Source organism: Sorghum bicolor, chromosome 5 (assembly GCF_000003195.3).
Source record: "Sorghum bicolor cultivar BTx623 chromosome 5, Sorghum_bicolor_NCBIv3, whole genome shotgun sequence".
Lineage (NCBI taxonomy): Eukaryota > Viridiplantae > Streptophyta > Magnoliopsida > Poales > Poaceae > Sorghum > Sorghum bicolor.
This window is the reverse complement of record NC_012874.2, coordinates 62742815-62756527: the sequence shown is the minus strand read 5'-3', so window position 1 is coordinate 62756527 and position 13713 is coordinate 62742815. Positions and strand designations below refer to the sequence as shown.

The following is a 13713-nucleotide window of genomic DNA, read 5'->3' as shown; positions in this document are numbered from 1 at the left end:
AATTTGTGAGGTTGTGTCGATTTTGTCAATCAAGTTTGAAAGTGTATTTCTGGGTTCAAAATCTTGATCAGCGGTGCATAAATAGTCTATACAGCTTCGTTTTTATATTTATAATTATAGAAAAACCCTTGTATTTATTTATCTTTCACAAGCTTACCCTTCTCTATGCTAGGCGCTGAGGGCTGAGGCCGAGGCTGCGCTCTAGCTCGTCAAGGCGTGGGGTGCCAAGGAAGCGGCGGTTCCTGAGCGTGTCTGCCATGGTGGCCATCTGCGCTGCAGAGGGCCGAGGCTGCGGGTGGTGCTGGCCACGACCAGAAGATCAAGGAGGTGGACGAGTGCATCGTGACCACCAGCTCGATGACAAGTCATCGTCGCTGCACATGCATGGGGGAATAAAGGGCAAGCTCGCTGCCGCCAAGATGGTGACGGAGAGCACCTCCGGTCGGAGGACCTGGTGGCCGACGCCGACGGCGCTGCTAAGCAAGGTGATGGAGATCATGCGCGGCGCTTTCGGCACGGTGTCCATGGGTGACGGCCATGTGGTGGCGGAGAACAAGGTGCGGTGCGGTCGCGCGAGGAGTTCGAGCAGGAGGTGCGCGCGCTGGGGAAGGTGCGGCACCCGAACCTGCTGCTACTCAAGGGCTACTACTGGACGCCATAGCTGCAGCTACGCTGATCACGGACTACGTGGCACATGGCAGCCTGGACCTGGATGCGCGGCTGCACAGCATCGGTGAGCCGCCGATGACGTGGAAGGGTAAGCTTTCTACAAATATAAATGTAAAAAATACACTTTCAAACCTGATGGGCCAGATCGACACACTCTCACAAGTTAATGGATTATCCATGCATTTTACTATTAAAAAAAAACTAACAGAATTGATTTAGTCTCCATGTCCGAGATATGCATATTCACTTAAGATCGAGTATATGTAGTCAAAACATTTCCATAGATATATATATGTAGTGAAAACATTCTGATAGATTATCTAGCTAGAAAATAAATAAGATTACTTTGCATAGTTTGGTGCCAAGTCAATTGACCACACAAAGAACATGGCCTTTCCACATGGTTCCATGGAAGAAAAAAGTGTATATACTCCCTCCTTACAAGATTTAGAAGTCGTTTAGGATAACGACACGGTCTTCAAAACACAACTTTGACCTCTTAATTTTATAAAAATATTTAGGAAGAAATAATATATGTATATATTTATGAAAGTATTTTTAAGACAAAATCTATTTATATGACTTTCACATTTGCAAACTCAATCATGTAAAAAATATTGATGATTTATATTCCTAATATTTGACTAAACCTTATCCAAAACGACTTCTAAATTTTATACCGAGAGAGTACTTCCACACAGTTGCCATATAAGACTGCACTGGCTAGTTAGTCAATGTTTTGACTAAGTGTAGAAAAACTGAGATCTCGGGATCACTTGGTATCACTATAAGAATTCCAGAAGTAGCAATACCCTTTTTCTTCAGTCTTCAACACAGAGACGAACTCAATTTGTCTTTCCCACCATGCATCCTGCTGTAAAGCTCCTCCTCCTCCTCCATGTCTTGGCTGCCATGTTCCTGAAATCCAATGCGCTGCAGCTTCGGCCAACCGGAGGTGGAGGTGGGGGTGCAGCTGGTGCAAGCTGCATACCGCACGAACGGGAGGCCTTGTTGGCCTTTAAACATGGCATAAGCAGTGATCCCATGGACCTCCTTGCCTCTTGGAAAATGGACCGAGATTGCTGCCGGTGGAGAGGCGTCCGGTGCAGCAACCGAACGGGCAATGTCCTTGAGCTTCAACTTCCTTATTATGGCTAGCTGGTGGGACAGATAAGTCATTCCTTGCTATATCCGATTTTAAGAACAAAACCAGATATGCACCGTATATGAGTCTTAGAAGCCAAATCTCACATATAGCTACAAATAAAGGGTAATATCAAAAGACAATGCATAAATTATATAACGTACATAATATAAAAGAGATAACATTTGATAGCAAACAGCGGATAGACAACTCCAAACTCCAGGTATTAACTTCTCTCTACAGGATCCAACTAACTGGTTGATCACAAGCCTAAACTTCTCCTGAGGTTTGGAGGAAATAGCAAAAGTGAGTCCATGTCGAACTCCACAAGTATAGCAACCAGATTGTATAGCTCCCACAATCTCATGATCAATGTGACATAAGTAATGTAAAGCATTAAATAATAAATAATGAACATATATAACACACAATAATCATCATCGTCGATGCAAGAATCCCCAAGGCCACTCATGACCGTGAGCACGGCTAGTATACCAGTTTTACACTCTGCAGAGGTTGTACATCTTTACCCATGAGTCATGATTTACCCTTTCGCCCGAGGTGATCAGCCTCTTAACCCACTACCAAGGAAGGTCGGTAGGGATCACTATGAAACCTTTCAAAGGTTTCGTCTAACAAGTTAGGGCCATTAGATTCACTCGGCAGGCAAATATAGAGCCCCCCTTCCATGGCACATAACCCGCAGCCTATACACATGGACAGAGGCCACACTATACCCAATGTGTCTAGTCATTCTTACGCCATTTAAGGTAACCGCTAACAAGCTAGAAAAAGATCCTCATACTGAGGTAAAGCCAGAGCCATTATAGCCCTCATGGTTGCACTGTTGTCCCGGTTATCACTTACAGATAAATCATCAAGTGGCTAAAAAATCATTTTTATCATTTATTACTTAACATTAATCTAGTCACACGATCATGGTCACAGAAATAAAATCCAAATGCTATACTTGCCTTAATCCAATTGCTCTTGCTGATCTACTAGTTGTCCAAGGCTCTGATCTTGATCACTGAAGCACTCTGGTTCACCAAGGATTGCTCATCGTCTAATATCGATCATCGATCACACAAACAATCGAAGAAAACATACACGAAGCAAACAAGACTACAATTAGAACAGTACACCAAACATGTAAAAACAGTATGAAAAGTTTATAAAATGATTCTACGCATCGCTATGATTTTATAGACGCAATTTGAATGGGTCAAAACGGAGTTAAGATGAATATTTTATGGCCAAAAGAAAGTCAGTGGCAATTCTGTAAATAGCGAAAACGTATTTTTAATCTAAAACCGAGCTGTTTGTGTTTTCCAAACTGAAAGACAAAGTGATTGGGGCTTACGTTGGTGGACAGGGAGTAGGTTCACCGGCAGTGACGCTTTCTTGGAACTACAGCAACGCCCGAGCAGCCGACCGTTCGTAGATGTCGTGTATAGGCGAGACGATGGCGATGACGTTGTAGAGAAGAAAATATAAATTTTATTTTACTACCTTAGAAATTCTTAAATTAGAGGCTTTCTATATGATAGTTTTTGATGTGCTTTGCCTAAGGGGTTGCTACATATATATATAGGGAGAAAAACTCCCTACCTCCATGTCAAGTAGCGATATAGTACTAACTGATTTGCAACATTCATCTTTACTAATAGGCCTAATTAATTATTAAAGCCCATTAGTAAATAAAAATATGGTCTTGGAATTTATTATGATTATTGTAACTGGGCTTTGACGTTGGAAAATAGTAATAGATTTATTATTTTCGAAATTAATTATTTGCATGGATAAAATAATTCTAGAAAAGTCCAGAATTATTATTTAAACTATGATATTCTAAAAGCTCTGAAAATTCGGAGAAAATTCTCAGAGACATTATGGAATATGAGAAACTCAAATAACGTATTTGGACCTCATGATAAGATAACTTGGGGCATCTAAAAATTAGATTTATGCTCAAAGAAAAGTGAGAACAGAAGTTGAAAAAATTCCCGAAAAAATTGTAGAGAGTGCTTGATGGACAAGGAACTAAAAGAAGTGCTTTGAGTGACAAAGAAAATATTTTAGGAAGGTCCTAATAAAAATTTGAGCTTAGAAACAAGAAATTTGGTTGTAGATAAAAGATAAATACGTGCCGAATAAGGAAGATCGATCTACTAAACGTATTTTAAATATTTTTCTTACTATCAACACATAAAGGAGCAACAAGCATCACATCAAAACATATGCACCAGCATGTATGCATAATAATATTGCTAAGTCTTATGATAAATTTTAATTTAATGAAAAATATTATTTTTCCTATATTTTCATGAGCACAAAAATACAAAATTAAATAATTTTATCTATATTTCAAAAGTAGTAAATTTTAGGGTGTTACACTTGCTCTCGCTGGATCGTTTAGTTTACCTTGACCTCAGTATGAACTGCCTTAACGGATCGAGCGGACATATACCGGAGTTCTTGAGCTCCTTGGTGAATTTGGTACATCTCGGCCTCTCCAACATGTCATTCTCTGGTAGAGTCTCTCGAACATGTCGTTTAGTTTAGAAGATGTAGATCTAGCACTTTGCCAAATAGGTCCTCTGTTTCCTGCTTGGCTTCGATCTCAGGTGGATCTTGTTTGGGTAGATATCTCAAGCACCGGTATAACTGATAAGTTTCCGGACTGGTTTAGTACTACATTCTCCAAGACCACCTATTTGGACATCTCGCATAATCAAATCCATGGAAGATTGCCAAAATATATGGAATTTATGTCTTTGGAGTGGTTCTATCTCAGTTCAAATAATTTAACTGGTGGCATTCCACCGTTACCAAGAAATATTAGCATGTTGGACCTCTCTCTAAACTCTTTATCTGGAAACCTACCAACAAAGTTCAGAACTCAGCAACTAGTATCCCTAAATTTGTTCTCGAATCACATCACTGGTAGTCTTCCCGAATCAGTTTGTGAAGCGCAAGGGTTATCTGAATTGTATTTATAGGTAACAATCTTTTCGAGGGCGAGCTTCCTCGATGTTTCAATGCTACAACCCTCAGGTTTCTACTATTAGGCAATAATAGTTTCTCGGGAGATTTCCCAGTGGTCCTGCAAAACAGCAAGCAATTGGAGTTCATTGACTTATCGCAAAATAAGTCCTCTGGAAGTTTACCACACTGGATTAGCGGTTTGGTTGAACTTCGGTTCCTACGTTTAAGTGAGAACATGTTTTCTGGAAATATTCCAATCAGCATCACAAATCTTACCCACCTTCGTCATTTGAATCTGGCCAGCAACAGGTTGTCAGGTGTTATACCCTTGGGTATGTCAAGTCTTACAGCTATGACACGAAAATATGTGAAGGACCCTTATATTGTTGAAGAATATGAAGAGTTGTCGCGTGAAACCGGGCAGTATACTTCTCTGTGGTCACCAAGGGGCAAGAACTGTATTACGATGTCACAATTTTTGAATTGGTGAGCATTGACTTATCATTCAACCACTTATCTGGTGGAATGCCAGAAGAAATAGCTTCTCTTGATGCACTATTCAATTTGAATCTCTCAAGAAATTATTTCAGTGAAAAAATTCCAGACAATATTGGGGCCATGAAGTCACTTTTCTCACTGGACCTCTCAAACAACCTGCTTTCTGGGGAAATTCCTTCCAGCTTATCAGATCTATCAGGATTGAGCTATTTGGACTTATCTAATAACAATTTAACAGGGCCAGTACCCTCTGGACAGCAACTTGACACCCTTTACGCAGAGTACCCATCTATGTACAGTGGCAACAGTGGTCTTTGTGGACCTACTCTTCGAAAGCTCTGTTCAGGAAACACTTCATCGAGGCAACATGTCCATAAACATGGTTTTGAGCCAATGTCATTTTATTTTGGACTTGGTTTGGGATTTTTGCTGGGTCTCTGGCTTGTGTTTTGTGTCCTGTTGTTCAAGAAAGCATGGAGGGTTGCTTATTACTGCCTCATTGACAAGATGTACGATCAGATGTATGTGTTTGTGGTTGTTACATGGAAAAGCTTGGCAAGGAAGGGATCTAATGCTAAAGTATGAGAAATTGAAAATCAAACATTACTGAGCTCTTGACACTTGAGCCTTGAAGACATGAGGCTTAAAAAGTATATATACAGCAGCATCTTACGTTCTATTTTTGTTGTTGTACTAAAGTTAATGTAGAGTGTGTGTATAGTTGTGTACCTGTATAATAATTGTTCTGTACTCCACAACCCCTGATATATCTTGTTTGTGAGCCCAGAGAATTGATAGAGCACTTTATATGCTGTGAAAGTTGTATGAAAGTGAACTCTGTCATGTGATAAAGGTGAACTTTACTATATAATGATGAAATTTTATGTCGGGTTCAACCTTTTCAGGCTTCGAGTGGAAGTCACTAAATTTATTAATGGGCTATCACAATCGAACTGCTTAACCAATTCACTTTCTTCCTACATTTTGGCATGACATAGAACCCACATGCCTTTAACTCATAAAATTGTGATAACCAATATGTACACACTTCCGAGGAATCACAATGCCCAGGATCATAGCCACTTGTGGTAATACAGTCACGGTGCAGTTCTCCCCTCCTTGGCATCCTTGTACATCTGGTCGATGCGATCCTACAACAAATTTGTTTTTTGATGAATAAAACTACAAGCATTGCAGCTTTCCATAAAGAAATCGCCACAACATTGTAAAACTTTTGTGTGATTTAGATGATTCCCTCAAACCTTGTAATATTTGAGCAGCTGTGGTCTCTTGAGCTTAAAAGTTGGAGTGATGAGGTCCTTCTCGATGCTGAAAGGCACCGGCTCCAGGTAAACTGCTTTCAACATCTCAAAGCCTCTCAACTGTAAACAAGATTGAAATTTATTGTTATTCTGAATAATTGTGTAAGAACCATGAAAATAAATTGCTGCAATTAATCGCTTGCTAGCTGTCTTGTAGATCGAGCACCGACTTACCCCAAGTTTCTTGCCAGTTTGGTTCAGCTGATCCTGAATGTAACTCCTTGCTTTGGGATCAATGCACAGCTCTGCAAAATCGCCGGCCTTGTTGTTGGCTGCTGCCCATTCCTCGAGAGCTTGCCTCTCAGGGACAACCACAGCGACAAGGAATGACTCAAAGCTGTTCCCATAGACCCAGACCTGGTTCAGAGGAGACATCCTCTAGGTAAGTTAAATCTGAGCAAGAAAGTAATTTGGTTTAGGATTTTGTTGGTATCAGTTGGTGTACCGATGCCACAAGGGGGGACTGCATGTATGCTCTTTCCAGGACCTCAACTGCTACATACTCTCCCTGGGACAGCTTGAAGATGTTCTTCTTTCTGTCAATGATCTTCATCGCGCCATTGGGTTGCCACTCGCCAATATCACCTGCAAACATAAGGTGATGGCTAGTTTAACAAATTAACCCTCCTCACTAACTGATCGTTCAGTAACGAGCTGCGAAAGAAGAGATATTTTTTTCACCTGTATGGAACCAGCCATCAGAGAACACTTCTTCAGTGAGGCCAGGGCGCTTGTAGTACCCAGAGAACATGGTGTGGCCCCTCAAACAGATCTCACCCCGGGGCATATCTGACAGTGCATCATAGCCCATTTCAGGGACAGACTCGAGTCGTGCTTCAATTGTTGTGACAGGAGGGCCAACTGTTCCTATCATTGAGAAAACATTGGCGATTGACGTGAAGCATCCTGCACAACTCTCAGTGAGCCCTGCATAACAATATGACAAGTGAGGCCACATGGTTCTTAGGACCAGACTGTAACTGTAAGTAGACTACTAGAGTTTGTTCTCTTAACTGGTTTATGAAATCCAATACTAATTTTAGCAGATGAACTTGGTTGTGCATTTTCTATCCATAAAAACTGAAGTGAGTCATAGTAAAATCTGAAGCTCTTACCATATCCTTGTACTACAACGCTGCAGCTGGTTACCCGCATGAACTCTTCGATTTGCCCTGGCAAAGGTGCTGCTCCTGCTATCATGAGACGGATACGCCCTCCAAGCCCTTCCTTAATCTGTATCAGCAACAACATAAATGTTCAGAGCGTTGTAAATAAAAATAAAATAAAATAAAATAAAATAAAATAAATATAAAGAGGTCCAGAACAGTACACACTTTGCTGAAAACTATCTTGTCGAAAAATGGTGATGCTTCATGCTGCTTCAGCCCTTTCTTCATATTGGTAAGTTTACTGTTGGCAAATCGAGATTTTTTTAATTATATTTGAAATGTAAGCATGCATGGATTTAAGCTTCTTTGCTTATTCAATCTTGTAGTACTTACTAGTTGTATGCATACTGAAAAAGGTGTTTGGCTATCATCCCTCCAGACTGAATTTTCATGTTTATACCTTCAATAACGAGATCAACAGATTATGACTAAGCATGGAATCAGGATGGAATTGAGAATAATAATGTTATTCTGGGTTGCTTTGAACCTGTATATATACGATCATAAACACGAGGAACACCACAAAATATTGTCGGTTTCATCACTTGCACATCCTCCATCAGATACCTAATGTCCTGTAAAAAGGTTTTTCACCTCAGTAGGCATAAGAGAACAGCCATCACAGTATTAAGAAGAAAATCAAAGAATTCTTTGAATTGCAACAGTTAGTCCATACCCCTTGCCAGAATCCGATGGAGGCTCCTTTAGAAATACAGTAGTTCTCAATTACTTGATCAAATATATGTGCTAATGGAAGGTAGGAAAAATAGGAATCCTCTTCTGTGATCTGCAATAGTATTAATATCAGCAGTGTAACATTACTTTAACTAAAGAAATCAACTGAGGAAGAAACCATGATAAATTTTACAATAGATGTTGATCACAGATGCCTTTGGTGATGTACAAATGTGTGAAACTACAGAAGAAATTAGTACCACAGATCTAATAGGCTGGAATCATGCTTGATATTTGTGCTGAAAAAAGATGATTAGGGCTTACCACTTTATCTGTCTCTTTGAGGAGGTGTTCTGTGGTCATAATACCAGCAATGATAGCCCTGTTTGTGATTATCACACCTTTGGGATCTCCAGTTGTTCCGCTGGTATACATGATCGTACAAATATCATCCTTACATTTATTGGGAAGTTTGTAGTCTTGTTTTCCCTATTCAAATGGAACATTGCGACGTTGTCATGGTATTCGTAATCAACTAGTAGTCCTTTAGGCACCCACAAAGAGTTGATAAGAAATCAGAGTATCAGACTGACCATTGAAGAAAACTCTTCCCAGGAAAAGCAAGAGACACCCAATTTTTCAGCTTCCATTTTCATCTCACTTGCAAAATCTCCAAAACTAACAATGGCTGAAGATGCACCGAGTCATAATTGATCATAAAGCAGTAGATAGTCATATTAAGAAATCTGTTGTTCTGCAAGCTAACCTCTAAGGTGGGCTGTGCACTTAGGGACTACTGCTAGTATCTGAAAAACACAATCCAACGAGTTGTCAGATGTAAACATAATGTGGTGTGTATGTAGCATTGATCTCCAAAACTAATTTCAAATCAATAGCATTTACTGGAGACATATTAATTAGTATAATGCATAAACCAGAGGGTAATAATATTGTTCCAAGGGGAAAAATGTTTTTGCTTACTGATTTGATCTTGCTCTCCTGGACAAAGGCAATGGATATCTCAGCATGGTCCATGATGAATTCAACAGCATTCGCTCCTGCATCGTGTTACACCATAATCATCGATATGACAATAGGATTTGATGAGTGCAAAATGAAGGACAAGATAAGCACGCTGTTGTGAGTTATTCATTCATTGTAATTTTTTTTTTCTAGTCTAATAAGATAAGATTGTTCATCAACACATGTTAACCATGTGCGTAAATCTGAGTATCCTGAATTCAGACATTCAGGCATTTATGTGTTCCAGTGAGTGTGATGAAGTGGAGAACCTACCGAGGGTGTCATACAGTGGCACATAACATATTCCTTGACAGTTGCATGCCTGAAGAAAAAAGAAGTTTGGATCAGATTATTACACTAAAGAATAATTCGGATAAAAAATGAAATAAAATAAAATGAGGTCACCTGCATGGCCATAACCCATTCCGGGCAGTTGGATCCATATATGCCACAGTGAGCTCCCTGCATATATCAACTTGACGAATGAGTTCTCATACTGGCATGCATTTTCAGGATGAAGATAAAATCTCAGCATAGACAGGGACATCAAACATTCTTCACTGACCGGCTCTACGCCCAAGCTTCTGATGGCTGATCCAATCCTCATGACCTTCTGGTACACTTCCTCGTACGTTTGCCACACATACTCACCGGCCTATATATAAGAAAAGCAACTGAGTTTACTATCTAAAAGCAAATGGTAAAGTTCCTGTCAAGTTAAATCCGTAAAGGTTCAGTTTTACCTTGCCATCTGTAATAACTTGGCGCCGGCCGAGCATCCTGTTAATGGGGTACTTCTTGACTGCTCCACTACGAAACCACAAAACCAAAATCAAACTGAAATTTCAACCTGACATTATCTGAAAAGTCTCGGACCTCAACGGTATAGTATAGTACAACCCAAAGATTGGCATTATGCTAAAAACACTACTAGTGATTAGTGAAAGCTGGGAGAGGAAAACACACTGAAAACAGAGTGCCTACTAGGAAAAGCAAACCTGAAGAAGTCCCAAGGGGAGTGGATGTCCTGTGGGAGCACCATGAGGCCGTCCTTGGCATAGATGCTCCGGTAGACGGGCCCGGCCGACGGCCTGCCGCCGGCGGCCGGCGTCGCCTCCCCGACCTTCACGGTGAACGTCTCCGGCATGGACATCCTCCCTCTCCTCTGCAGTCTGTACCGACGGGAATGAATGGGATTTGGGCACAGTAGTGAGTGCAGTGTGGATGGATATTTGAGCTTTGCAGGAGGTGCTTGGCGGTGGAGATGGGAGCGCAGTTATGGTGGTTAGAAGGTTGGTGGGCAATTTAAAGCTTGTGTTACTGCTATGCCGGCGCAGTGTGCTGACCTCAGTGTGTGACTGTAGCAGTGTAGGTGACAGTGTGTTGTTGTCCTGATACTCCTGTTAATTAGGTGAAATCTGACGTGTTTTACCGACAAATTATGCAATTGCTCTCCAGAAGTCGAGAGTCCAGAAGCGGCAGCAGGGCCGGACGGAGGGCGTTGGTGGTTGGAGGAATGGAGGATGAAATGGCGGCAATTGAAGGCGCGAGGCTCGCGGCGGGAAACAAATTATGCCGTCGCGCCAACAGCTTTGGGAAGCATTCATGCCCGCGATTTAAATAACCGTTGCAGGAAAGTTCAATTCCTCTGGCGTCATATGGTCGGCTCTTTATGTTTTATCTTTTTTAAAAAATTTTAATTTAATAAACAAGGCTCTTAATCCTGAATTCCTGACGATGATGATAGTACTCTTGCTCTCGTCGGTAAGAGGATCTTGAGCCGTTTGTGAGCTTCGGGGCAGACGGCCAAGGATGGGCCACTATAGGCCGTGCGGTCTGCAGCCTCGCAGAGACGACGCAGGCCTGCTTTAGACTCGCTCATACAACGACCGCTCGACTCCTCCACCAACACTACCACCCACCCGTGCCCTGCTTTCTTCACAGTCACGTAGATCCCACGTGTCCTTTTTTTTTTTTATGTTCACGTATCCACCTCAATCTTTAAATTTCATACCAACCCACCTCCAACACACATGTATTGATATGGATACATGAGCATCCAAACGAGGCGTTATATGTCGTCTGGCGTCTAGGATTTTTGTTGAGATTAGAGATTGGAGAGGGGAGTTGTCGAAATATTTCTAGGTATAGAGAGAGTAGCTTGTACAACCATAAGTAAAAAAATCAACGTATCAATAATAATCACGGAATACCGATGACGTTGCTACCCCTACCAGCCTCCTATGGCCTAGGGGTGGGGGATTTTTACTTTTTTATGAACTTTAGTTTCCAAAATCGACAAGAGAACAAATCAAATACTTTGTGCAAACAAAAAAACTCATATAACTTTTTTTATTTTGGTTGTAGTTCATGGATTTCATCCCAAGTTTGAGGAGCCTATAGAACAATTATTGAGCCATGTCTAGTGAGGACTCTTACTGTTAGTCAGTGTTTCCAATTGGTGATAGATTGAGCAACTTTGCGGGAACTTGCCTTAATACCTCACTTTATGCCAACAACCGGCCACCATATCCTGTTACCATACTCGCTCGGCTCAAAGTCGATTGGGGATCAACCTAACGTGCGCTTGGGCATTAGAAGTCGTGAGTCAATTTTCAAATCAGTTTCAACCTCCTTGTTGTTTTGGATAAATGCAACAAAAATAAGATCCAATGTCATTTTATGTTTTCTTCAGTTTCTTTAGTTTTAAATTGATATATGTACCTTTTTACATTTTACTACTTCAACATAGTATTTTTAATTTTTTTCAAATATAAATAGAGAAAGTAGTTTATGTGAAACGTTAAAGTAACTTTTAGATTATTACAATTACCTTTGTGGGTTAACGTGGAATTCAGATTTTTCAACTTTTAGAAAAATAAAATTTTAATCCGGTCTGTGCAAGTGTTTTGCAATCAACCATTATTATTATAAAGCTTTAGCGTCCACCTGACGAAAGAAATCCCTCAAAAAGCAAAAAAGTAGAGAGACCAAAGAAGACTAATGACGACCTCGGCACAAAATATATTGAAAGACAACCACCCATTTTTAACAGAAAACTCCATTATTGTAGTCTTCATCATTTGACATGTCTATTTGAAATTGGATCGATCGGCCTCCTTAATTCTAAAGTATAGACCAAAACTACATTCAATTTACTAGATTGTCCTAAAAATAACCTGTAAATAAGAGTGTCACACTATTATAAAAAATTACATCATTTTTTAAAGAAAAACTACATCATTTTTGCTCAACCGCATATACCAAAAGAATGCACTTGCTCCCACTCAAATTTGAGATTTCAATTATGGATCCAGTTGTTGTAATGTTTGGAAAAAAATAGTCATATTTGTTGGCGACTGCAAGCCAAAAACTACATGAACAATCCTCCAAACAAATCGTACTACATGACTCTTAGAAAAACAACACTTTTTCATCACCCTCAAATTTCCTTTTACGAGATTGTCTTTTGTTAAAATCACCCCTTTCAATAAGGACAAACAAATATCTTAACTTTTAGTTGTAATTTGATCTTCCACAACAATTTATTTGAAGGCATAGCCATTTGATTTACTAATCTTCTATACATCGATTGCACAATGAACACCCCCACTAGTATGGGTCCATTTAACAGAATCAGAATGATCATCGAGTTGCACAAATGCCACTCTTGTGACTAATTCACTCCATTTAATTAGTTTATCCCCCAATAGCACTTTGCGAAAAGAAATATTAAGAGGAGTGATGCTAAAAACTCGAGCAACTTTCATATGTTTGTATACAAGGATACAAAAAGGTTTTGGACCCATCGAAAGATTACAGTGGTCCTTATCCTTGCACCACCAGAGAGACATCTAGCCTCTTTGAATTTTCCCACATAGCCTCTCCTCAACTCTATTTCAGGTTGGAGCCTAGCTCCGGTGCATCCTCAATAGGGTCACCTGATAAATCCATGGCAATGCATTTTAGTGCACTAAGTCCTTCTCTCAAATCAATTTTGCATGTGTGCTATCTCCAAATGAGTTCCATTAAACCCTTTCACCTTGAAGCACTGAGTTATCATTTATTCAAAACATTGTCAGTTGCTTTCTCACCATGTCACTATGTCTAATCCATATGTAAAGTTAGATCATAGCTAGTGGCACTAGATTAACCATCTTTGGCTTTAGAGATCCTCTCTTAATAATATAGGTATTTATCCTAAACCCAACTACGTACTCTATTG

General features: G+C 40.2%; 1 protein-coding gene and 1 pseudogene across 1 annotated transcript; one reads left to right on the top strand and one right to left on the bottom strand.

Annotated features, from left to right (window-relative positions):
• LOC8061726 lies at nucleotides 1273-6047 on the top strand (annotated as a pseudogene).
• Nucleotides 6145-10718, bottom strand: LOC8058626 (long chain acyl-CoA synthetase 2). Its single transcript, XM_002449657.2, has 19 exons — nucleotides 10487-10718; nucleotides 10232-10298; nucleotides 10054-10143; nucleotides 9894-9950; nucleotides 9762-9810; nucleotides 9447-9523; nucleotides 9232-9271; nucleotides 9059-9153; nucleotides 8790-8954; nucleotides 8467-8577; nucleotides 8278-8365; nucleotides 8124-8190; nucleotides 7956-8031; nucleotides 7737-7854; nucleotides 7303-7548; nucleotides 7067-7206; nucleotides 6796-6978; nucleotides 6562-6681; nucleotides 6145-6450 (listed from the first exon to the last, which is right to left on the bottom strand). Exons 1-19 carry the CDS (start codon nucleotides 10639-10641, stop codon nucleotides 6397-6399), a joined length of 1998 nt encoding a protein of 665 aa, XP_002449702.2. The 5' UTR covers nucleotides 10642-10718; the 3' UTR covers nucleotides 6145-6396.

What these genes read in the sequence shown, in the direction of transcription:
- LOC8058626 (XM_002449657.2), bottom strand. Translation starts at nt 10,641, where the DNA reads ATGTCCATGCCGGAGACGTTCACCGTGAAGGTCGGGGAGGCGACGCCG. An exon ending in AAGTTATTACAGATGGCAAG is followed by an intron (nt 10,144 to 10,231) that starts GTAAAACTGAAC and finishes TCTTATATATAG; the next exon opens with GCCGGTGAGTATGTGTGGCA. An exon ending in TGATGGCTGGTTCCATACAG is followed by an intron (nt 7,207 to 7,302) that starts GTGAAAAAAATA and finishes TTATGTTTGCAG; the next exon opens with GTGATATTGGCGAGTGGCAA.